The sequence below is a fragment of the Podarcis liolepis genome (genome assembly GCF_965112155.1).
Source record: "Podarcis liolepis genome assembly, chromosome: 2".
Classification (NCBI taxonomy): domain Eukaryota; kingdom Metazoa; phylum Chordata; class Lepidosauria; order Squamata; family Lacertidae; genus Podarcis; species Podarcis liolepis.
In genome coordinates, this window is record NC_139555.1 from 38,986,960 (window position 1) to 39,013,646 (window position 26,687).

Below are 26,687 nucleotides of genomic sequence, written 5' to 3' on the forward strand. Positions count from 1 at the left end.
TTCCTCTTCTCCCCAACCTTGTTTCCACAAATGGAGAAGCCTGAGGCCATTTTCATGAGCTAATGTTTATTCTGTCTCATCTCACAATGGCTATTTTCTCCTCTTTTTTGATCTTCTGCACTCCCTTGTTTCCTTCTCCTCACTCTCTCTCTCTCTGCTTGTTTACAGTGTGACAAGCAGTGACACTGGGGGCAGGAGGTGCAGTTGGGGGGGGGGGGAGGTTACCATTGGCCCTGGGGGGCTGTCCCTTCCTACACAACAAAAGTGACCCTCTCACAGGGACAGCTCCTACAGATGCCTGGTTCAGTCTCTCCCCCCCCCCTCTGTGTGTGACACACACACAATCTCAGGATTCAACTGCCCCTCCACAATCCCCTTCCTCCTCTCTTCCTCCTCCTGGGCTGTGGCCAGAGACCCTTCAGCTGCAGCCGGCCAGGGTTGGGAGGGGGCAGCAGCAGGTGCAGACAGCGGCAAAGATGGCAGCAGGCAGCTTGAAATGGCCAAATGTCATATACAGAAGTCCACAACCATTGTGGCTGAGTGCTTCTTCTCCAGGTTGTACTGTATCTCATAGCTTGAGGATCAGAAACCTTAACTGAAGAAATCAGACTCCAGCATTTTAATCATACAGATTCTTCCACGATGGGTTATGCTGCAATCATAGCTGCAGGCTAACACTGCACACAGACTGCCTTTCATGTCCAACCCTACTGGCACTCCTTTTTGCAACAAAGAATTGTATGAGATTGAAAGCTTGTAACACTTATAAATATATTCTATGAGATTGAGAACTCCAACTGCATGCATGTGTATAAATTAATAAAATATGTCAAAGTATTTTTCACTTTCATACAATTTTTTGATGCTAAATGATTGCCAGTAGTTCCTGCTTATAAAGGCTATGGATATAGCGGTCTCAGCTTTTCCTCTGTAAGATGGAAATAATTGTCTATCTCACCTGGCTGTTGCAAGACAAACAAAGCAGACTATACACTTTGCACATGTAAAAAGAAATGCTATATAAAGCATTAACATTTCAATTTTTCCCCTGTAAATCTCTAAAGCCAAGCACTTTTAAGAGAAGACATTGCCAGCCACTTTGTACCAATGAATTCCATAGACTTTCCCCTAAGAAACTGGACCTTTCAATCTCATACAGTTCTTTAAAATACATACGAGAGTTTCTTAGTTATTTTGAAAACTACATCCCCTTCGCTATCAGATCATCATTGGGATCCTGCAAGATCATGTATGGACCAAGGACCACTTGCTTTTCCATAGTGCAAGCACCTATTCAGCTATTGTTAAACAGCCACTTTACTCAAGGGGAGGAACTGAGTGTAGCACTAAGGAGTTTGTTCCATCACTGTAAGCATTTCAGCTTGTCAGGGCGATGAGGGTATTCCTCACTCTGTCTCATCCTCACCAACAATAGGTGTAGCTGTACATATGTAATGCTTCTGTGCATGCACACGAGTGGAAGGGGAGAGGAAATAGAGGCTTTACCTCCTTGCACCAACTGTGTGCATATTCATTTGCATGCTTATGTATTTTTACTGCTTGTTTATATGTATGTCAGTATTCATGAATCCTTGGAGTAGGTAGAGATCCATTGCTCTGGCTTCTTTCCTACCTTTGTGAATTTAACACAGATCCTCTTTTGTCGGTGGCACAAGAAGTGCAGAGTGGCTCTGTGTTAGACATGCCACTCTGCACTTGTGTCTTTTCTCTGATGATTTCCCCATTTCTATCTCTTTTCTACTTTGTCTGTGACAGTTAAAAATTATGATAGCCATGCTATTTGACCGTGAGAGATCCAGCCAAGGCCAACAGACAAATTAAAACTCTGTGTGATTCTTTGTGATTATGGCTCGGATTCAAAGATCCTGTTTAGGTAGGCATATTCCCAGCAAGCTTTCAGGTTTTTTTGCCTACTTCACGTTGCTCTTGTAGCACATTATGCTGAAAGCTGCCCTTAGCAGCTTTGGAGGCAGCTTGTTGACAACCATAGGGAGGTTTCTATAAGGAGAAAGGAACTCAAGTAGCATATGCTAAGCTGGATATGGATTTCTGTGCCTAGAAATTACATGCAAGCCCATATTTTGTCACACGGGATCTGGTGCTTCTGGCTACAGTGGCTAGAGTTTTCTAAAGAACTTAAATTTTCTGACTGTGTATAAAATAACATAGTGATTCCCACATGCCTCAGGTGCGGGCATGTTGCTAATTTGATACAGCAAGTAGAATTACCCTTCATATTAACGATAGTGAAATCAGGAATCAGTAACTTAAAGGGCTGCTATTTATGTAGATTATTATTATTTAATTGAATGTAGCATTTTTCCATGACATAACAAAAGATTGTAAGCAGAAATAAGTAGCCACTAGCATTTTGGATATTTACCAGCAATTCAAGCTAAGACAGATTTAAAATGACTCAACACCTAAAGGGGGGTGGGGAGGGAGATTAACCAATTCCTTCTCTTACCTTTCCAACAAAGTCATAGTTTCATTCAAATTTTATCTATGTATTGCAGTGGTTTTATATGTCTTCTGAATTCGTTCCCCCCAATTGTTGTTTTTAGAGTGTAGAACAAATTGATGAGTATAATTTATGTGATTTAAGGCTTGTTACTTTGAAATGACGGGCATGCCGGATTATGAAATTAAAAATACACTTAACTGTCCCAAGATAGGTGCTCAGTTTTCTTTTGAAGTCTGTGGGAATTGTATTCACCTCATGGATATTTAGAAATGAGCTGAGTTGCAATGTTTGCAATACCTTCCATGGTAGGGAGAGAGGTTTACCGGAAGCCAGTTTCTCCTGCTTAATGCAAGTTGTGCGAGCAGTTTATCCTATTTATTTAAAGTTAGGCAAACTTAAAAACAAACTTTCATGCAGCATAACTGTAAAAGCTTTGCTGGCCCTGTCAACACCCTCTGTTGAAATGAAAAAGAGAGTGTCTCAGTCCTCTGTATATAAGCTGGCCTTGGCATTTTTGAAGGCTCAAAAGCCAGATCTCCTCCCCTTCCTAATTCAATCAAGAGAACAGTATACTACATCACTTTGCTATTGAGAGCCCTAGTTTTGGTGTGACCTTCTATGCAGTACTGAAACAACACCCAGCTAGACCTTGGATTTTCAAGTATGTTGAATAAACACATATTTTCACCCCTAAAGGGTGTTAGATAATGACTAATTAAATTGTCACTGAAGCACTGTGGATGGGTGGATTGGATGCATGAAATTGGTGTTCATCCTGTTCAGGTTAGGATTGCAATTCCCCCTGTAATAATAGGTATGCAGTTTGAAGGTACTCCTTGTTCCAGCAGTGATACTTGAGGCCTACATGGCCTCAATTACCCAAAGTGCTTTGGCTTTCTGCTAATTTTGACTCTATAGTAGCTCTATACTATTCTTCTTGGGGTTTGGTTATCAACACTCTGCACAGTATTCCATGTATCTTTGCACCATACAGGCATTATAATGCTGAGAGTTTTCTTTTCTGTTCCTTTCTTAACGGCATTCATCTTTTTCACCGCTGTCACACACTGGGGCAATGTTCTTGTTGAGTTATCTACCACAATCCCAATATGCCTTTATTGGTCAGTTATCCACAGTTCAGACTCCAAAAGGCATGTGCGATTTTCTTTTCTATTTCTGTTTGGTCATAATGTGATTTGGTATTTCTTCATGCTTGGAGTGGCCAATCCTTGCTGCCTTCAGAGTTTTGCCAGCTTTTTCATTTCGTATCAACTCTTGACTCTTTCTGTAGAGGGATAGCCTTCCGTGGTGAGCTAATATGTGGTAAACTCCTGGCTTGATTCCCATAATACACGAGGCTGCCCTTAAAGGTGTCTTGGAAGCTTTAGTTAGTGTAGAATTTGCCTGCTTGTATGGTCAGAGTTGTTCATAACTTCTTTTGAAAGAACTGCATTGACTGTCAGCTTGCTTCAGAGCCTAATTTAAGATGCTTTCACACCCTAAATGGCTTGGGACCCAAATACCCCAAAGAACATCTCTTCCCATAAGAGGCTGCTTATTGTATCTTAAGTTCTTCTATAGGCCCTGCTCCAAGTACCCAGTTTAGTAGAGATTCGCTGTGCTTGTACAAAGGAGAGTGCACACTGACTTTATAATGCCATCATACTTGGGAGGAGGCCCATTGAAATTAATGGACATGACTAACTTGGTCAGTTAATATTTGAGTAATATTTGTATACAACCCTTAAAATTATACAGTATTTGTGTTTTGTGAATTTTATTCACACCTCTCTGGAATTTTTTCATGAAGGGCAGCTGAGAAATCTTTAGATAAACAAACAAACAAACAAACAAACAAACAAGACACTACAAAAATGTTAGCTAACAGCCTAAGTCCAAATCTTACTATTCCCGTAAAAAAAATGTGAAGATAAAGTATGTTAATTTCAGAGCCAGTGTAGCCTTGGAAATATAGAGCTACACTGCCATTTCAAGACTGCTGCTTTGTTATTTTGTGCAGTTGTTCCCATTTAAATTTATACCAGCGAGTACTTTAGCTCAGTGTTTCCCAACCGGTGTGCCGCGGCACACTACTGTGCCGTGAGACACCGGCTGGTGTGCCGTGGGAGGGAGGCGGGCGAGTCGGGCGGCGAGAGGCGGCGGCGGCGGCGGCGAGGATCCGCGTCGAGCCGGGGGCGGCTCCGCGGTGGTGGTGCCGAGCGGCGGGGCAGCTCGCGCAAAAGGGAGGAGCGCGAGACAGCGGAGGAGGAGGAGGCCGGCATGTCCGGGCAGCAGCAGCAACAGCAGCAGCAGCAACTCCCGGCGACGGCTCCTCCTCCGCCCGCTATCGCCGCCACCGCCTCAGCTGCCCTCGCTCTGCTGCCTCCTCCCACCCCGGCAAGGGGAAGGGAAAAAACGTTCACTTTTGTGCGTCCCCCCCCCCCCGCGTGACGCTGCGCGCTGACGTCACGGGGCGGGGCTTTAATGGTGGTGTGCCGCGAGATTTTTTTCCGGTAAGCAGGTGTGCCGTTGCCCAAAAACGTTTGGGAAACACTGCTTTAGCTATCCATAGTGGTGTGTTTGAGCTTGAACCCACCTAGACAACTAGCCTCTCCTGAATAAACTCTTGTCACTTCAGGATAGCAGTGTCACCTGTATCACCATATAGGGTAGTAAGGAGAATTTTACCAAAGGTCATCTGTCAATGCATGGTGAAGTTCTGTTAGGATGTGAAGTAAACTTAGCATCTGTGGTTACTCATGCCTGGAAACTGCCCTGACAAAGGCTACTCTCAATGTCTTACAATTTGGCAAAGGTAGGGCGAGTGCAAAGGTTTAGTAAACAAAAACGTGTGGCAGCTTTGAGTTTGTTCAGAGAGAACACAGGTTTTTCTTTACTACCAGGTAAAGTACTAAAATCTCAACTTTGCTGTGTAATTTAGTCAGGCTGCCTTAATTTAAAAATGCTCCACTACCTATGGTTTACCACTTTCCAATTCTTTCCAATACCTATCTCCTGATCGCTAGAGTGTACTGTTAAAAATCAGAAGTTTTGACACACACACTCACTCTGTATATATGTATGTATATGAATAACAAATACTGGTAGTTTAGCATATGAAAGTGAAGTCCATAAAGGAAGAACATTCCAACTAAGCTGCTGACAAGAGAATCCTCATGTAGCTTCTGAGAGGAGGAGGCTCATGAGCTTTGAAATCTGAAAATGCACATTAACCACACACAGGCCTTCCGGAAGCATGTTGGAAAACCACCCTCTCTTGGTACTTAAGTTCTTAGGGCATTGCCTTTTCATTTCTGTTGGGAAGCCCTGTGTCAGCAATAAAGGCCACTGTTGTGGGTGCGCCTATTTTTAATAAATGCATATTCTTAAACAGTTGGCAGGCAACCTGCAGATTTAAAAGAGCATTAGCACATAAAGTAGCAGTGACAACAACTCCTTGAGGGCATATTCATCCAGCAAAGCTGATTTTACTTTTTTAAATAAAGCCCATGGGTCGTTTATACTGCTGCATGTTTATTTTGAATTCATGAACTAGTATTTATCTGCAAGCAAACCTGACTCATTTTTGTATGTTTGTTCTTTCTGTTCTTAGGCTGCCTTCCAGGAGAATGTTGGTAGACAGGTATGGTAACTTCTTCTCTTTTTTTTTAACTCTCTTCGTTTAATTTCTTGTAAATCTACTGTAGCGTAAAATTAAGTGTAGATATTTTGTCGCTTGTGGAAGTGAAGGGAGAGTTTGGTGAATTTGGACAAATGATTTCAAAATGATCTTGGTAATGCTTCATGTGTACCTATTAGAAACCTAATTACGACATTTGAGTATATTCTGAGGGAGAGCCCTTAGCTTTTTAAAAGGCGGCATACCAAATACCACCATTCTGAAAATCAGCACAGTGCAAAAGCTGTTAGGGAAGTACCATATTTTTTGCTCTATAAGACTCACTTTTTCCCTCCTAAAAAGTAAGGGGAAATGTGTGTGCGTCTTATGGAGTGAATGCAGGCTGCGCAGCTATCCCAGAAGCCAGAACAGCAAGAGGGATTGCTGCTTTCACCACGCAGCGATCCCTCTTGCTGTTCTGGCTTCTGAGATTCAGAATATTTTTTTCTTGTTTTCCTCCTCCAAAAACTAGGTGCGTCTTGTGGTCTGGTGCGTCTTATAGAGAGAAAAATACGGTATTTCTCTTGAGCAATAAGAACAGCTTCTGCCCCTGTTTCCTTCCTTAACCTGATGCAGCAGAGGTAGTTGGGTAGCTATATAAATGCAATGGAGAATGAGGGTTGAGCACAACTTTGTTGGAAAGGAAAAGTACTTCTAATTCCCAATGGTGCCCACTTCCCTGATTTTTATACAGTTTTGCACATTTCTAGACCAGAATGTAAATAATTTATAGTCAGATTAATTTCACTCTTAAGGGAACCTCAATGAGGTTGCTTAAAGAAGTTGATTTAAAAGGTTGATTTAAAAAAATAAGACAAAATTGCTAAAATGGTTTGCCATTGGTATGTAGAAGGTTGTAGCCTTGCACTGTTTCTTTTCTGAAAGTCCATCAGCAGTGAATATGTATACATTGGTAAGTGGAAACACATAAGCCTTTTTGGAGATTAAAGCATTTTTGAAACATGTTTGAAAGCATGGGGACAAAATGTTATTTGGTAACAGACTCACTAGGAGCACTGTTTTTTTGTGGTACTATTTCTTAAGGGATACGCGATGCTGATGGATCCATCCTGTATTGTGCTTCTGTTTCAAAAGTTGAGAGGACTTAAACATTGTTCCTGGTATGCATTTACACCCACTGTATACACTTCTATTCCTATTCTAGCAGTCCTGGGAGCAATTTTCAAGTATTCAGCAATTTTCAAGTATTGTTTGACATACTCCAGAAATGTGCTCAACCTGTTAGACCAGAGAGGCAGAGACCATGGCAAGAGGGGGGAAATTAATTTGTGTTCTGTGGTCCTACAATACCACCGCTAGTCTCTGGAATATATTGAATCCATATGGACCAGGTGACCATGTTAACTATATTCTGGTGGGTTTTGGCACCCACATTCCCCATGCTGTTAGAATCATAGACTTGTAGAGTTGGAAGGTACCCCAAGGGTCATCTAGGCAACCCCCTGCAATGCAGGATTCTCAAGTAAGGTATCCATGACCTCTGCTTAGAAGCTTACAAGGAAGGAGAGTCTACCACCTTCCAAGGGTGTCCATTCCATTGTCAAACAGCTCTTACTGTCAGAAAGTTCCTCCTGATGTTTAGCTGGAATGTTCTTTCTTGTAACTTGAAGCCATTGGTTCAAGTCCTACCCTCCAGAGCAGGAAGAAAACAAACTTGCTCCATCCTCCATGTGGCAGCCTTTTAACGATTTGAAGATGGCTTGGTTCATCATATCCAGTACTGCTGGTTATCTGTTCTAGTATTTGTGAATTTAGTGGATAGTTAATCATAAAGTTTTGAGAAGAAACATTGATCATTATCCTATTCTACATGGTCTGTGAGATGCCCTTGTTCTTAGCCCGAAAACTCTATACTTTTGGATTTTTAAAAATAGCTCTATACTATTCTTTTCGGGGTTTGGTTATCAACACTGCACAGTATTCCTTGTATCTTTGCACCATAGATATTTATACAGGCATTATAATGCTGAGAGTTTTCCTTTCTGTTCCTTTCGTAATAGCATTCATCTTTTTCACAGCTGTCACACACTGGGGCAATGTTCTTGTTGAGTTATCTACCACAATCCCAATATGCCATTATTGGTCAGTTATCCACAGTTCAGACTCCATAAGGCATGTGCAATTTTCTTTTCTATTTCTGTTTGGTCATAATGTGATTTAGTATTTCTTCATGCTTGGAGTGGCCAATCCTTGGTGTCTTTAGAGTTTTGCCAGCTCTTTCATTTAGTATCAACTCTTGACTTCCACTGCATCTGAAACTTAAAACACTCCCTCGAATGTGTCTGCACCCTGGGGTGGCTTTTACCACACCCTTCATTGACTGCTTCTTACTGAGGTGGCAAAACAGCCTGGTGAACATGCCAGTGCTGGTTATGATGCTGCATTGTGAGAAAGGGTGCAGTTTGGCTAAGTTCTTCATTTCTACCAATATAGCCTTTTGATTATTTTTCTTTTCCATCAGAGTCACATTCATAAATTCCTTTTGGTTTGGTTACACTTGAATGTGTGCAGTCCGCTCCAATTGTTGTTGTTGTTTAGTCGTTTAATCGTGTTCGACTCTTCGTGACCCCCATGGACCAGAGCACGCCAGGCACTCCTGTCTTCCACTGCCTCCCGCAGTTTGGTCAAACTCATGCTGGTAGCTTCGAGAACACTGTCCAACCATCTCGTCCTCTGTCATCCCCTTCTCCTTGTGCCCTCCATCTTCCCCAACATCGGGTTTTTTTCCAGGGAGTCTTCTCTTCTCATGAGGTGGCCAGTGCAGCAGTTTACGCTGATAGCGCTGCTGGTAGAATCTTGTACCTCACATCTCATTTTACTCAAATGCTGATACTTAGCGTTTATATAGGAGTTTACATTTTCCTGGAATCTCTTAATTATAAATTATTATTAACGAATAATACCTCATCTCTACAAAACATAGCTAATAACTGAAAAGAGAATGCAGCTTTTCAAACAGGGGAGTTTTGATATAGACCAGGCTGGCAAAACTAGGCCTGTTTGGCTAATGTGGTAGTTTGTGGGAGGCCATGCTCACCTGACATCATTTGAGCATGACATACCAGAAACTACCTGACATACGGTAATTTATGTCAGGTGCCGGACAGATAAAGTCATGGCTCTTTACTGCTTTTCAAATTCTTCTTTTGCAGCAGGGTTTATATTTAGCACTGAATGCAAATCCCTCTGCTTTCCGATGGTCTTGGATCTTGCCATTTGTCAAACATGGCTTGCAGAGGAATGACTACTTTTTTTATCTGACCTGCTGGCTCTCACTTCTGATATCGACTTCGGTGTGTCCCAAAAAGACCTGTGACAAAGGTGCAGAATGTTCAAATTGCTCTCTGTGTTGTCACTCCAGAGATTATAGTAATGACAAAAGTACTCACCGTTTAGAACTGGATTGAGTAAACACCCTGCTCTGACTTCATCCTGTTTCAAGTTGCAGTTTTCTTGGGTCTCAATCTTGCAGCTTTACCTTAGCTGGTCTTGCTGAAATTTATTGGTGGCACATGTCCCATGTCCCAATGCAAATACTGTAATTTAACTATGGAAATGATGGTTACAAATTAACAAAATGATGCTGCCTCAGAACAAAACACTTGATTATCCATCGTTCCTTTTGTTCCTTTTTCAGGATGTGCTTAACATCCATTGAGAAAAGCTTCCCTCTCTCTTTTGAGATGCTTCTCTTTTGTGGACATGTTACAGAGTAACTGTTGCATACCTGACTGTGCGGATGCCATGTATTGTATTGTAGCTATGATAGTGAAGCCTCTTGCGATGAGTGTGTAAAGAGATGAGAGAGATGTCTTGCCAAAATGGCTGGCCTTCCCTTACTACTACTTTTTGCAAAAGCCATTAGGCCTCTGTCCTTTGTTTGATAAGGGGAGGCATTCTGTACACAGTATTTGTATTGCAGTTCAAAATCAGAGGTACTATCTCCAGTGATTCAGAAGAGCAGGATGTAGGCAGTTGTCAGTGTTGCTAGGACACGGAAGTGATCATTGATTTATTGTGGGTAGAACTTGGATTAAAAACAAGTGGAAGAGGATTTGAGACAAAGCAGCAATTCCAGTTGCAATACAGGAATTGTTTGGGAGCGAAGATGAGAGAGAAAGAGACGGAGTAATAAAATTGCAGCAAGTGGGGTGTGAGAGGCGGGAGAAGATAAATGAGAGAGAAAGAGAGATGGGTATCACACCAAAAGAGAGAGATGGGCTTACATGGATAGGGAGAGCAGAACATGGCAGGAGAGAGAGATGGTTTTACTACTTACTGCTAAGGAGTAATCTGCTGGATGAATAGAAATTTAATCCACATAAGATGGAGATGCTTTGTGTATGTCAGTGTGCAGCTTCTCCTGATGTTGAGATTTTGCTTGTTCTTGATGGATATCTCTTTCCTTTTGGGTTTGTTTTTTTCTGGGTCTGGTTTTTCTGTTGGATTCTCAAGAACAATGGTTGCAGTCAAGGAGGGAGCTTTGCCCAGTTCAGGCAGATGTACCAACTGCTCCCATTTCTGGGGAAGAGTCACGCCTAGTCATAATGCCTTAGTTATTACTTTAATGTGCTTTTTGTGGGGCTGCCTTTGAAAGTGTTAGTTGGTCAAGAATTCAAGCCTGGATGCTTGTGGGAATGTGGCTTTCTGATGGAGAGGCCCTTTGCTGCATCCCAGTATGAGTGTGTGTTAGATTAATCAGCATGTGTAAGAGGTCATTTCTGTAGCCACATCCCAGTGTTGGAACACTCTCCTGCAGAGAGTTTGCTAGATGAATAATGTTTGTGCAGGTGGGCTTTTTATAATTTTTGGTATTTTAAACTGATCCTGATTATTAATTCCTTGCCATACTGTTTCTGGGCTTGGGTTTTTATTTGATTACTTTATTGTTTGTTAGTTATTTGTTCTTTGACTGTTGTTAGTTGCCTTGAGAAAGTGTGGAGATCAATTATTCTAAATCAAAAGGAAGGAAACTTGGGATCTGTTTGGGAGTGGTGACAGATTTGCCTCGAGCCTTGAGTTTATAAGGAGCAGCTCATTTCACATGCCATAAAATCAGTCCAGAGGACCTGTGTGTTGGGTTGCTTTTCTTGCTGTAAGAGAAGATTTGCTACTGTGTCACAAAAAATGACAGCAAGAAGGAAGTCTATACTAGTGAACCACCTTTTCCCCCAGGGTGGAGTACCAAATTACACCTTGCAGCCTAAGAAAATGGCTGCTAATTATGATAGGTATGTGTGATCCATTTTTTCCTAATCAGTTTTGTAATGTGAATCAGCCAGACAACTTTCCCCGTGACTACAAGGGAGATTTAGGAATTATTTTCCATCGGAAGACATAATGTTGTTGCTGAGTTTTGCAAGCAAAAACAGTGTTGGATTTGTGTGTAGTCCTTCTGTTTTCTTGATTAAAGTTGCTTGCAGGGCTGAGATAATTTTTTCTGGAGTGGGCGTTCCACAATGAAAGATCACGTTTCAGGTAGCATGACATTTTCTCCAAAAGGACAGCTCATCAATCAATCAATCAACTATACTTTTTTACTGTGAAATTGCAGTCTCTTCCTGGCTCTTAGGGAGGTACTTGCCAAGCAATCAGGGAATTTTGCAATGCTCATACTGTTGTGAGTTAGCTATTTAAATTGACTGCAACAGCTACTTAAATGGGGCAATCAGCAGTGCTATGCTGAACACCTCCTCCTCTTCCTTGACAAGGAGGGAGTGGATCATGTTGCACATAGTGTTGTGGATGACCTCATTTTGAGTACAGTGGTACCTCGGGTTACATACGCTTCAGGTTACAGACTCCGCTAACCCAGAAATAGTATCTCAGGTTAAGAACTTTGCTTCAGGATGAGAACAGAAATCGTGCTCCGGCGGCGTGGCGGCAGCAGGAGGCCCCATTAGCTAAAGTGGTGCTTCAGGTTAAAAACAGTTTCAGGTTGAGAACGGACCTCCGGAACGAATTAAGTACTTAACCCGAGGTACCACTGTATGTTGCTGCCACTTTAAAGATGACATTTTTGTCCCATTCTTTTTTCTCCTGACAGATTGCAGAAGTTGGAAACCCTTTTTTCATGAGATAGATAGTTTCATATGTCTCCTTTTTATGCCTCAGTTCTACTTCATTGTGTTTTCCTTTAGAGAAGTTATTTTTAAAAGGCGGTCTTTCTACCACATTTCTAACAACTTGAATAGTTTGTTTTAGATTGTAAGCTCCCTCTAAATTCTAAATCTGGTGGCAAGTAGAACCTATGCTTTTTTTTTTTAGCAAACCATGACAGAGTGTTGGGAAAGCAATAAAACCTATATTATGCAAATTTTCCGTATTCACATTTTTTTTTAATGAGCAAGACTTACTGTGGACATATTTTTTTGTCTTTCTGGCATCCCAGCATGGGAAGCCTCACTCTCTACTGCAAGCACTTCAATTATATGATTGAAACAGTTAAATTTTAGACCATTTTACACTTGTATAGCTCTCTGGTGAAAGCAAAGTTATTTACAAAAATAATTATGAAAAGGTCTCAAATTGATCCATCCTTATCAACTATGGTTTCACTTTTGTTGCATTTTGGTGATTAGTTTCTGGTTCTAGTTTACTTTGTCTTTAGTTGATGTGTTGTCTCCTCTTGTAGGGAAATTTTCATTCTGTAATATGATGCTGAAGCAAAACAAGGTCAACTAATAATAATTCTGTGACCTATATATCAATAATTAGGAATGACTCAAGTAAATTTTCAAGCAACAAAAGGTGTGCTACAGACTTGGGCTGTGGTTCTATACCCATGTGACATTAAGTCTCATTCCCAGTTCATTGGCCCTTCTCAGTAGACATGGGTTTTTCTGGGCGGATTGAATACTGAACTATTAATCCTGAGAACCTACTTTTCTGTACTCTGGATATAAACCCTCATAGAAAATGAATGACTGGAAGGAATTAAAGTCTAGTGCTAGGGCAGTCTCTCCCCTCTGTGGCTCTAGCTGTGTTTTGTTGGAGGATGAGCTGCTGTTGATCTGATAGATTTGTCCCAAATACTGACACTTTAACTGAAAGACATGAGAGTGTGATGTCTGTAACTTTAAAATGTTGATCTGGCTTAGTAGATTGCCCTTGGACTTGGGAAGGAGCAATAGAAACGAGAGTAAAATAAAAGTGATAGGTCCCAGGAAACTCAGTGGACGCTCGGGTTGTGAACATGATCCATGCGGGATGCACATTCGCAACCCACAGCATTCGCAACCCGTGTCTGTGCATGCTCGGGTTGCAATTCGGCGCTTCTGCGCATGCGCAACTGCCGAAACCTGGAAGTAACCCGTTCTGGTACTTCTGGGTTTTGGCGGTCCACAACCTGAAAAAACACAACCTGAAGTTGCTGTAACCCGAGGTATGACTGTATAATGATGTCACAGTGTTCAAGGAGGTGGGGGAAATTGCAGCAGTAAAGGTTGGAAAGCTGCTGAGTGAGGGAGTGAGAAATTTACGCCTTTGAGGGTGCAGTAAACCTGGGGTCACCATGGTAGAGGCATAGGAAGAAATAAATGACATGAGCACCTTTTGTGATTGAAATGGCCACATCCAAATGGATTACAAGTGTAAGAAGAGTTTTGCTTAAACATTGGATGTGTATCCTGGATCAGCTAACCCTGTTGCTGTCTGATAACTACTTCAGGATCAATCCCGGGTTAAACATCCCCAGTTGACGCACACCAAATAAGAGTGACCCCTTCACAGGGTGATCTGTGGCCTGTTAGCTCCCATCTGGGCATATGGACAGAATCCTTCCCCTTGGGAACAGTTTACCAGGGTACCATGATACTTTCATTCAGAGGAGAGAGGGGATAAGGCTCCTTTCCACACCCACACCCCGATTAGACTAAGGATCCAACCCAGTGCTTTTTTCTGCCAACAAGTTATGACAATTAGTCTACAGGAAAATTCCTCCCTGGCCTTGACTACAACAAACAGTTCAGTCCACTGCAAAGTCATATGCGTATACACCATGCTTCCCTTCAGGCGGGGCCAAATATATACAGGTTGGGAGGGTGGGATGTCTGATGCCGACTGCATTGCTGGAAGGCAGCACAGCCATCCAAATTCCCGCCCCACAGTCTGGCCTCTAATTGACCTGTTAAAATTCTGAAGTCTCACCACTCCCCATGGCTGACTGATAACGCCTGCCAGCCAACCACATGGAAGGTTTTGCCTCTCCCCAGCTCACCCATGGAAGTTTTAAAGGTTTTATCAATGAAGGTCGGTGCAGGGTGCCAACATGGGTCTCTACAGATTACCAATGGATGAGGCACGGTAGAGATCTACAGTGCATGGCTAAGTTGAAGTTAAGACATTGATCCAATACATGACACACTCCTTGTGCTCTCCTGAAGAGTGAAGCAGACACAGCTATTTGCCATCCTGAGCCTGGGCAAGCAATTTTGTTCTCCTTCATAGAGTTTGAGGCTACAGTGTTTGTTTGAGCAGGTGCTGTTGCCTCTGCATCTTTGGAGATGGTGGCGAAGTCAATGGAGATGGCTCACTCTTGGACTTAACTCCAGCTGCCTCACCAGAAGGAGAGGCTTTTTTCCCTAACAGCAGAAGGCACCAGAGTCACATGAACAGATGATGACATTATGCTTGGGATAGTTGGTATCACAGGGGTGGGACACTCTCCTAACACTCTGGGGGCTGATTGGGGGCTGAAATGGGAAGGGGGTTAAGAAAATTCCTAGTGAAGGCAGCCCTGTATCGGGAGAGTTTTAATGTCTGATGTGTTACAATTTTTAATATATGCTGTAAGCTGCCCAGAGTGGCTGGAGAAACCCAGCCAGATGGGTGGGGTAATAATAATAATAATAATAATAATAATAATAATAATAATAATAATTTGTTTGGCCTTTTGGATCCCAGCCTTTGTTCTAGATCTCAGTGGGAGGTACTGAAAGCTCAGCCAAATCCTGTCTGTGTAGCCACACCATTTTATCTGTATATTTCCTGGTTTGGATTCCACTGATTTTTGTGATGCTAATATGGGACAAATTCTTTGGGAATTATTCTTGTGTCTACCTAAGTGAAACATTCCCCAGTATTACTACAGTGATTATATGTGATTATGTGTGATTTTCTCTTCTAACTTTGATAGGGTACTTTCCCACATGGGATTGACATTTTGACTGCAGCTGATTATTTTGCGGTTGGAAGCAGAGCGAATTGTTTCCTCAATATAAGGTAAGAGTCTCTAAATGTAAGCACCTCCTCTGCCTTATATTTATGGGTGACACGCAGATAATTTTGGATTTTAAAAAAGTCTTTCTTGTTCTACTTATGGTTGCACGGGAAATTGGAGAACATTGTGAACAATATGTTTCTGCATTGTTCTGTGTGCGAAGACTGAGTGAAATTGGAAGTGCTTGTGTTCTTCACTATTTGTAAAATAATTTTAAGTAGAAGTCCATAGATATCCCTCTGATTTTTATGTTTAATAGGAGAGGCACTATTAAGGGTGCCACATGGTGTTTCCTTTTCTTTTACAAGAAATAGGGCATTTACCTACACCAAACTGAGTGGGGGGGGGAATAATTTTTCTTCTTCAGCGGGATGCCCTGGATTGTGAGGTTGTCCTTGGCAGCAGGACACAAATGTTGCTTACGTTATCTCAGTAAATCTACATTGGGGCCAGGGGCCAAGCAGAGCCCTTTCAGATTACTATACTAGCCTCTTTGGGCGGAGGCTTCAAGTGGGATCGCAAGCACTGCCTAGGTGTGTGTTACCTTGAAACCCTAATTAAGAACTGAGTACAAAAGTAACATGATGGTGTGGAAGGAAAACCTGGTGGGAAAGGATAAGATGGTGGGCAATTCTAAATAAGAGGGAGCTTTAATGTAGATGGGACAACCTTATATGTCCTCAAGTTGAACACTGTGTTCTATATAGATATCTTTTATGGCTCAATTACCTGAGGGAGGGTTTCCAGAAACAAAGAGGGGTAACAGTTACCTTGAGTATTAACTGGTGCTAAGCTTCCTTGTCATGGTGGTGAATATAAATACCTGGGGAGGAAATAGGATCCTGTTTGCATAATTTGGTTGGCGATTCCTTCCCTTGATGGATGCTCATAAGTGTTGTTAGCTAAGTACCTATACTGGGATGTGTTTTGCAGATAGTTTCCTAGTGCTTCTGGCATGGAGCTTATTTTCATTAGGGGTCTCAGATTTTCGGTTTGGTGGGAATGCCTTGGATGGCTTGACTGTGTTAGGATCTAGGCAGAAAGGAAGACATTTGACATTTCTGGAGTTTTCTTGCAAAACTGACAGAAGTCACTCCTAGTGAATGTGATCAAGGAGAATAGCCAGTCTATGGTGTTGTTTTCTTCTTAAGAATGTAAGACTATAAGGAGAACCCTGCTACATCAGGCTAAAGGCCCATCTAGTCTAGCATCTGTTCCTACAGTGACCATCACAACCCCAAGATCTCTTTCCTGCCCAGTCATTGCCACTTCAGACCCCATCTTCATATATGTGAAGCGGGGATTTTTTAGAGTGGTCCTTTTGGAACTCTTCACTTACCTTGTTTTGTTTTTACCACCCTAAATAACTTTTTGCCACCAGCACATCTCACCATCTTGATATGAACCAAGTGAAACCCCTAAATATGAATCAAGTGAAAAAGTGCCAGTTGCAATACAGATCCTTGGAGGAACCCCTTCCAAGAATACAGTAGTCAAGTTATAATAAGTGTGCTTTAACCAGTTACTGATCAGTAAGAGGACTTCCCCCTCTCTCTATCACTACTACATTTGCTCAGGAATCTTTGTTGAAGGGCTTTGCTAAAAGCTTTTTGAAAGTCCAAGTAAACATTGTCTCCTGGATGACGTGTGCCTGTCCATATGTGTGCTGATGCTCTTGTTCTGGGTGTCTCAGCCTATGCTTAGTATGTTTTCCTTGGGAAAATGGGAGTTTCCTAGAGTGAAGGTGCTGACAGTGATACTTAAAATGATAGCAAGGCTGAGCTCCTTGGTAACTTCATGTGGTGAGGTTGGGCTGCTACCATTGCTAGTATTTGACTGTTCCCTCAATTAACAACAAACGAAGAAACAAACACCTCCCTGCATATAATAAACTAGCAGAGGCTGTGAGCACACTATACCTTTAAAGCACATTCCAGAAATCTTTGAGGGGAACAGTATGCTTCGAATGTGCTTTAAAGGTATAGTGCAGGGGTCAGCAACCTTTTTCAGTCGTGGGCTGGTCCACTGTCCCTCAGACCATGTGGGGGGCCAGACTATATTTTTTTGGGGGGGTGAATGAATTCCTATGCCCCACAAATAACCCAGAGGTGCATTTTAAATAAAAGCACACATTCTACTCATGTAAAAACACCAGGCAGGCCCCACAAATAACACAGAGGTGCATTTTAAATAAAATCACACATTCTACTCATGTAAAAACACGCTGATTCCTGGACTGTTCATGGGCCGGATTTAGAAGGAGATTGGGCCGCATCCAGCCCCCGGGCCTTAGGTTGCCTACCCCTGGTATAGTGTGTGTACACACACACACACAAAGAGAGAGAGAGAGAGAGAGAGAGAGAGAGAGAGAGAGAGAGAGAGAGAGGGAATATTAATGTAGCCCCCTTCTGGCTCTGCTTGTTCATTGCATGCAGGGGTTTTGAAAAAGCAACATGGGGGAGCGTTAAAAAATATGACCCCCCACTTACTGTCTGAAGTAGTATAGTCCAGAATTCTACCAACCCACTGTGTTTACTATGCGTATCTGTTCTAAACCAAATGTTTCCTGTACATCAGCTTTGAAGAATATTCTTAAGGCCAGCAGAACCATATGAATTAATGTGCTTACTGAGTACAAGTCAAGTAATGGTGAACTGAAGGGAGGCTGGCAATTTGCAGGCCTTGAAGAAAGTAGCTTGTTTAGGTATCTACGGTGTGAGCATACTTTGTTTTTGTTACTTACTCAGTTTCTAAATTACCTTTTTTATTGTCCCTTTCATCCTTAAGCTGTTCAGCCCACACTCTTCCATGGCGCTCCACCCTCCCTTTAGTCTTTGCTTTTTTTTTGGTACACACCTTCCTCCTACACGCAGCCAATTTCCCAACTCTTTTCTATAGCAAAACAAAAACAAGGAAATGTGATGGGTCCGGAAGGCAGTTCTTTCCCATTTTTCTTATGTACTTTCGAGTTACCGGATGAACAGGTCATAATTGGAGGATTGACTAGGTTTGAATTAAAGTACAAATGTCCCATTCCATGGAGAAAACTGATCAGGGCCTTGATTGTAAATTATTTTTTTCCATGACTCATAAACAATCAGTAATTTTAGAGGGTTTGGCCTACTGTAAGGTATGCTATCCCTTCTCTTGCATCTGTGAACTGTGTATGTTTAGCTACACAGATTCTTGTTGCATAAGCATAGGCTTGCAATACGTCATGTATGACATGTCCTGGTTTCCAGGTGTCAAAATGGCGTCGGGGGGAATTTTGCCTACTCGGCAAAATGTCAGGGAAAACCCAGATGTATGGCAACGTATGGAAAAAGCAGCAGAAACAGCTCCAAAAGCTTAAAATCACTAATTTTGTTTGGGGGGGTTCCCCAATTTGGATTTGTTCCCCCAAAAAGATGAACAACCTTGTGGGTGTCAGGAATTTTACTTTTTGAAAATGGCAATCCTACACAAGCAGCCCTGCCATGAAATTTGGTTGATACAGGCTTATTTACAGTATGTTTCAGGGATACTAGGATAGGTTATTCTGCCTTAGCACAAAATGTTAGACTGGGAGTCCTTCAGACCTTAAAATATCCATGATTTTTAGTTTACTCTTTCCATATAGTGCTGTTTAATTAATGGAATGATTCAGTTCTATCCATAGATATTTATCTTGCTAATTTAAACTTTTCAAAAATCTAAGTTGGTTAGCATTTTTACATACCGTATTTTTCGCTCTATAACACGCAGATTTTTGCTCCTAAAAAGGAAGGGGAAATGTCTGTGCGTGTTATGCAGCGAATGTGTGTCCCTGGAGCCGAAAAATGAGGCAAAAATCAAACCGCGCTTCAGGGAGAAGGGAGCTCCGTGAGAGAGGAAGTGGCAGCTTTCCTGCATTCTGTCTCAGGGTCTTACTGCCCACCCTGCTCTGTTTCGTTACTGTGTTTGCTCAAACGGAACAAAGAGCAGGGAAAGCCCCTCCCCTCCAGGCAAGAAGAGAGGAAAGGAAAGGAAAGGATCGTCCTTCCTTCTATCCTCTCCCTGCTCCGGAGGGAACAATGTTTGTGAAGGGAAGAGAGATTACAGGTTCGGCTTAAAATTCTGATTTGACTTCCTGCTTTTTGTTTTTGGAGACACACAGCATTCAAATATGCTTTCTTCCATTTAAAAGGATGAAATCCTTAAACAGTGTTTTGCCTGTAAATTCATGCGATCTGGAAGATTACAGTGTCTGTACCTCTTAAGGGATGGCAAAGCTTAGGTTTCGCTGCTAAATAGTTCTTAATGCAGTTAAAATGCTTTCTTCTGTCATGCTGGTGGGAGGGAGAGGGAGAGAGAGAGAGAGAGAGAGAGAGCGCACGCTGGCTGGCTTGGGTGGGTGGGTGGGGGGAAACTTTTGCCTTCCTTTCCTCACGTTATAGCCCTCTCCTGCATTCTTAGCCTTCTGTGTTTTTCCTTCCCTCCCCACTTAAAATGTGGTTACAAAGCATGGATCCACATGGATCCTCAGGATCTTTGCATTGGGTCACCCCAAATTCACCATCAGAGCACACAGCATGTCCATGGCTACAGCCTGCCCCCCCCCCAAAATCACACACCCATTGTTGCCTGGGGCTGCAATGGTGCAAAAACGTGGTTACAAAGCATGAATCCACATGGATCCTCAGGATCTTTGCATTGGGTCAGCCAGAATTCACCATCAGAGCACATAGCATGTCCATGGCTACAGCCTGTCCCCCCCCCCAAAAAAAATCACGCACCCACTGTTGCCTGGGGCTGCAATGGTGCAAAAACGTGGTTACAAAGCATGGATCCACATGGATCCTCAGGATCTTTGCATTGGGTCAGCCAAAATTCACCATCAGAGCACATAGCATGTCCATGGCTACAGCCTGTCCCCCCCCCAAAAAAATCACGCACCCACTGTTGCCTGGGGCTGCAATGGTGCAAAAACGTGGTTACAAAGCATGGATCCACAGGGATTCTCAGGATTTTTGCATTGGGTCACCCCAAATTCACCATCAGATCACATGTCTGTGGCCACAGCATGAAGCACAAAAATGATACGTCCACTGTTTCATTCAGAATATTTTTTCCCTTGTTTTCCTCCTCTAAAAACGATGTGCGTGTTATGGTCAGGTGCGTGTTATAGAGCGAAAAATACGGTACATTCTTGGAGGAGAGCTGAAGGTTCTATTTTCTTTCACTTTCTTTTTTTGATGGCCAGTTCTTAATAATGTTGACTATGACTAATGAAATAGCCTTATTTTACTAAGCAGTAGAAATAAAATAGCAAAAAATACCAGGTTCTCTGTTATGTACCCCAGATAAGCCAGAGAAATGACTAATTTCCCTCCCTGATTAAACATCTCTACCCACCCCCAGCAATAGCCATGATGCTAATACTTTCTCTACAAAAACGTATTCACACTTCATTTTAGCCAGCCCCTTTACTTACATGCGTTTTTAATATAAAGTTAATTTCAGCATTGGCTTTCATAATGCTGTGTTGGTTAAAAGCAGTATATTAGTATATGTTTGGGATGAGATGGCAAACATAAATGAAACGCTTATATGTGTCAATCTTGACTTCACATATATGTCTATTAAATTCCTTCCTTAACTTGTGCCACGACAGGTAAGCCTTGGACAGTTTGGGGTTATTGGGTTCTTTTTGAAATTGACTTTGAAATAACTTTTGGAGGAAATTTCTGTTTGTAATTTTTGTGTTTTCCACCTCCTTTCAGTGTATATATTGCTGGGTTTCCTGAGTATACACAGTCAATGATTGATCACCTGGTTAACATGAAGATCAACCACTGGGATCCGTAAGTTTAATTATGTTAATATGTGGGGATTTTGCTCAGAAAAGTATAGCTGATTTCTAAATTAATTCATAGTGAGACTGCTTTTATTGTTTTCAATTTGTTGTTATAATTTGCTAACATTTGTTGACTTTCACCTATAGCTGATAAAAATCAGGTGTGATAGTGAAACTTGTATCTTAATTATTAAGACTGGAATAAGTACAAGTACTTAAATGTGTTGTTTTGACCCTAAGAAATGAGATAAGCCTGTGGTTCAGATGCAGCAAGGAACCATTTTTACCTGCCCTGTCAACAAGCAATTGTGAGCCTTGAGCTCATACATCTTCCTTTCCTCTCCTGCTCACATGAGGAGCCACAGTTTGTGAACCTAAATTGTTCTCTATCATTTAAGCCAGAGGTTTTCAACCTTTTGGAGTCCATGGCTCGCTTGACCAACTACCTTCTTTCTGCGGCACCCCTGTGGGGCTCAGGATCCCAGTTATGTCACCCCTTGCCTGCAGAGCTGGCAGCCTCTTATCCTTTTTCAAACACCCTCCCTTGTGGAGTTCCCTCAGCCTCCTCCCCTTTCCTTGGGAGTCCTCTGGGCAGCCACTGCTGCCACCCCTGGTGTCTGAGCTGCCCCCCTCCCCAAAGAGAGGTGCCTTCTCATGCCACCCCACAGGGGCCTGGGCAGAGAATGACCCCAGATGGAGACTGGCTAGAGGTGGACATGAGGCCAGCACCTTATCTTGAGAGGCAGCAGGGGCAGCAGCAGGGCTGCTGCAACAAACAGCTGTGCAAGCCTTTGGGAGGTAGAGAAGCAAGAAGGCATTAAAGGAGGGAGGGAAGGAAAGAAGGACAGAGGCCAGTGTTGCCTGTGGCACCCCTGGTCATCATTCAAGGCACCCCAGGGTGCCGTGGCACAATGGTTGAAAACCACTGATTTAAGCAAATCACAGTTCCCTAAATTCCAATATCACAGGGAACTGGGATTCCTTTAAAATCAGGAGCAGAAGGTTCTGCCTCTTCCTTTGCCAAGTGAAATAGGAGAGGGATAGGGAGCATGCGGGCCCAAGGCTCATTCGTGTTGTAGGAAGCCATACTATCTCCCATTCTGGCCTCCTGGGCGCCTAGTGAGGTTAGCACTGCCTATTATCTCGAGGCAGAAACTTTGCTGCCTCCTAGGAACTTGCCTGGCATGCTCTGGTCCATGGGGTCACGAAGAGTCGGACACGACTTAACGACTAAACAACAACACAGGAACTTTTATTGATTATGTTCCTGAAAGCAGCTTCAGTTTTAAGTTCCTCCCTTTAGCTTGAAGCAGCAGCACTGGAAATGTCATTACTCGTGAACTAGGTGTTTTTAGTTCATATGCCAGCCTTATAAGCACATCTGCTGCATGCTTCCCACCCCCCACCTCATTCTCTTCCCCATCTCTCAATCTTTCAGTGTTATTCGGGATCTTTCAACCAAAGCTCTGCATAATATCACACCACAGGCTCCAGAATATATGGCAAACGAAGGTGAGTGAAAACAAGTTTATAATCTAAAGCACCTAGAACATTACTGCAAAAGCCCTTAATCCTATGTGCCTAATAGAGAAGCAAACTGAATATTTCTAGCAACCAAGGTAATTAAGTATCTCTAACAGAGAAAGAAATTTATCCTATAATGGGTTAAATGTATATACAGAACTCATTGTCTTAAGAGTTATGTTAACACACTGCAGGCTTTTTGTGGCATTAGAGCAGAATACAAGCTTAGCTTGTGAAAAGATTTTGTATTTAGCATATGGAGAAATGTGTTAACTTCTTTGGGAAATTAAACCAGGGAACTTCAAATGCTAGTCATTTACATACTTTTGCAAACTTCTCAATGTATGTAAAATGAATTCAAGATAGCATTATCAAACGTGAATAGTAAGTGATAGCTATTACTCCCTTATTGTCATTTTATTAGGGATCCAGCATCTAGTCTTCAGACTGGAAGGGGAAAATTTCATGTCTGTTTGCCCTTTTAAATTTGTAAGTTATTCATGTTTAATCTCTTGCAGTTTTACCAAAACTGCTGCCATTGGCAATTGGCACAGATCTTCATACTCGCCACGGAGCAATTCTGGCCTGTGCTGAGATCACTCACGCCTTGAGTAAACTAGCAGAAGAAAATAAGAGGTAAAAAGACAAAATCATTACTGCATTGTTTTTATACATACTTTTGAGACTGTAGTGAAACACAGTCTATAAATTGGGTCAATAAATAAATAAGGCTTGGAACATAGATGAATTCTTGTTGACTATCATTTTCCCCAATGCATTATGGTACAGTTCATATTGGCATTTAAATTCTGCATATTAGAGACTACTATGATCAGAAAGAAAACGAGGGTAGTAGAAAATTAAAGAAGAAAAAATAACATCATACTCTTCTTATCTACATCAGTGGTTTTCTTCACTGTGGGTGGCATTTACCAGGGTGCATTAATGTGCCTCGGAAATATAATGTGAATTAGCTGGAACTTCTTTCAGTGAATTAGCTAAGAGATCTAAGAAAACATAAATTCACCTAGGAAGGGAGTTAAAAGCTAGAATTGTTAATATTTTAATGGCTATAAATATATTCAAGAGCTTTGGTTATGAAACAGGTAATACTAGATAAACTAAGGTTACCAGATGTCCCCGTTTCCCGGGGACAGCCCCCGGATTTACAAATCAGTCCCCATACAAAATCCATTGAAGTTGAAAAGTGTCCCTGGATTCATTGAAAAAATCTGGTAACGTTAAAATAAACTTACTAGTCAATACATGATGATCTCACAGGTAATATGGGAAGAAATGCCTAATGTTGGTTTGGACGGTTGTGTGACATCTGTCAGGGACGCTGGTGGCTTTAGAAGTTTGACTGACACCTTGGTTTTCAGAGAGAAGAAAAAGCATCTATACTTTCCAATTAATGTCTTGCCACTGGCAGATAGGTTTCTAGGACTCCCTCACATGTGACAGAAAGAAACTCATATAGTATTCCTCTGATGCTTTCTGTGGTGGCTTTTAACTTTGCAGACCCATTACATCATATTTGGATGAAAAAGCCTTGGAAGGACTTAAACAGATTCATGTGGAGGTTGGTACAAATTCTGTCTTATGAAAAAGAAAATGTTTTTGCACTCTTTAAATAGGAAAGTTTCTTTTGTTAAAATAGATAATGTAAAAATTATTTGGTGTGTGTGCATTGTTAGATGTCATGCCCACATCCATGCAGCTCACAGAATGTTTGAGGGAGTTTCCCAAAGTGGACCATAGCCCAACAGTTGTGGCTGATAGGACAAATCAATGGCATCTGCACGGTTAGTAGGGAGGTAGACTATCAGCAGCCAGCCCTGCAAAAACTGGCAAGTGGCACGTTCTGTTGCTCCTCTCAATCTGCTGCCTGCACCAATGGATTTCCTTGGCTCACAGAAGAAGTGGCTCACCAGTAATGCAGACTGGAGATATATTTTAACTTTTTCCATAACGTACTGTACAAAAGTCTGTATGAGATTTGAAATGAAGTGGATTTTCTTCTTCAACATAAACATGCAGAGAATTACCCTACACTTAGAATATTGTATGTACGTGGGATCTATTACTGGAGCTTCCTGGGCAGTACCAGTATAACTAATATTATTATTATGAAAATAGATGCTATTTTGATAGCCATCAGTGATAAAATCTATATGTATGATTAAATATGGGTGAAACAATACCGAATTATGTCGTAAAAACCTAATCCTTGTACTCTTATAAAAAATACTGTGTACAGTTAACATATTTCTGTGGGGTGGAGTTTTGACTAAATTGGTGTTTCTCAGCCATTTTGAAGTGGGACCTATTGGTAAATTTACATAGCCTTTTGGGACCCAGAGTCCCAGTGTTGTGTGGTCCACTCAGGAACTAGCTGTGGGTTATAACTTGCAATTTGAGATTCACTGAACTAAATAGAACTTCTTTATTCCGTATCTAATACCAGTTTTCTCTTACAGCTTTGCCGTCGTCAGTTGTATCGGTAAGAGAATTAATGCCAAGTAGATTGTTTCAATTGTAAGAATAAAGAAAAAGCCTCATAGAATACGCAGTCCACAAAAAAGCTTGGGTGCCTACATTCATACTGACTCTGTGCATGGGTGTGCTGTGTTTCCTAAGCGTAAGCATAGCTTGGCTGGCATGTGGCCACAGCAGAACTTGCTGCTTGGAATAGAGGGCATGACTGGAGCAGCCTGTCTTAGAAATTATTTTATGATGCCCATACATAATTACAGCCCAGTGGAAAGTGTGACCCTGTCTTATAGCAACCTCCATAGGCTGTCTGGCATCTCAAGAGATGCGCAACAGGCAGACAAGGGGTGCCATGTTGAGACCATGATCAGCTCAAGGTATTTTGCCACCCTAGGCAAGGTAAAAAATTATAACTAACACACCTTCCTTACTCTGTCTTGTACAGTAAACACCATGGCATTGGTCCATGAAGTAGCCAAGAGATTCCTGCTTTCCTAATTTAAAGCCTCCTTTTCTTGATGCTTCATTTTGTAACATTTAAAATTTGGAACATTGGTGAAGCGAACTGAAAATACAGAGCCTAGAGGCAGACTTAATGTTTCAAAATTGGAGAGTCTGTTGGGAAAGGATGTAGAGACAGGAAACAACTGATACACTTTCAAGCTTTTAGAATTTCTCCCCCTTATATACAGGTCCATTATATATGTCACAGCTGTTTTATTAAGAACAATTCCGAGTTTGGAAAGGGAGAGGAAAGTATATACCAGATGTGTGTTTAGTTGTACCTTTTGAATTTTCTTTCTGTGTAGTACATGTTCACTTCCATCTTTTTGAAATGTAAGACTGAACCAGAATTTCTGGGAGCAAAATGACTATATTAAATACGAACCATTCTTTCAGACAGCTTTCTTCATTTGGCACATTGGTTAATCTGCCTTAGTTCATAATATGTTCATATTTATAGAGGTATCACACTGGCTGTTATACTTTCTGTAAATTCTTTTAATGTCAGGGTGAGGCTAGGGTATAATTTGACTTTTTCTCACAAAATGCAAGTTTGCATTTATCGGTTTCATTAGATTCTTAATAGTGCCTTTCTTATCAATTAGACTTCAAACAAGCATCATGTTTCTCTTCAACGTAGTACTTTGCATAATTGAGTTATTCACTTGTGAGCATATTAACATAGTTTTAGGATATCAAAATACCTTTTAAATGGTATATAAAATATTCTGCTTTGGATCATTTTGTAATAGCAAGCCATTTAGCTTTTAATAGGCAAGCACTCTGCCAAACAAGCTGAACTTGTTTTCTGAAGAGCAACCAAGCTGAAGTGCCCTGAAGGTGCTCAGCTGAGACGTGGTTTCTTGGATTTTGAGAAAGTGTCGTCAGCCATCTGTTGAAGAACATAAAAAAAAATTTTTTTTCATGGTTTCCTTTATCTGTTTCT

General features: G+C 41.7%; 1 protein-coding gene across 5 annotated transcripts in view; it reads left to right on the top strand.

The window, feature by feature from the left end:
• Positions 1-26,687, top strand: part of TBCD (tubulin folding cofactor D) — a 163,121-nt gene that overhangs the window by 99,345 nt on the left and 37,089 nt on the right. For all 5 annotated transcript variants that reach the window (XM_083487441.1, XM_083487442.1, XM_083487440.1 and 2 more), the window contains exons 17-23: positions 6,099-6,128; positions 15,322-15,407; positions 21,147-21,227; positions 22,659-22,732; positions 23,263-23,380; positions 24,266-24,326; positions 25,225-25,247. In XM_083487441.1, coding sequence (XP_083343567.1) covers positions 6,099-6,128; positions 15,322-15,407; positions 21,147-21,227; positions 22,659-22,732; positions 23,263-23,380; positions 24,266-24,326; positions 25,225-25,247 — 473 coding nt within the window. The remainder of the gene's footprint in view (positions 1-6,098; positions 6,129-15,321; positions 15,408-21,146; positions 21,228-22,658; positions 22,733-23,262; positions 23,381-24,265; positions 24,327-25,224; positions 25,248-26,687) is intronic.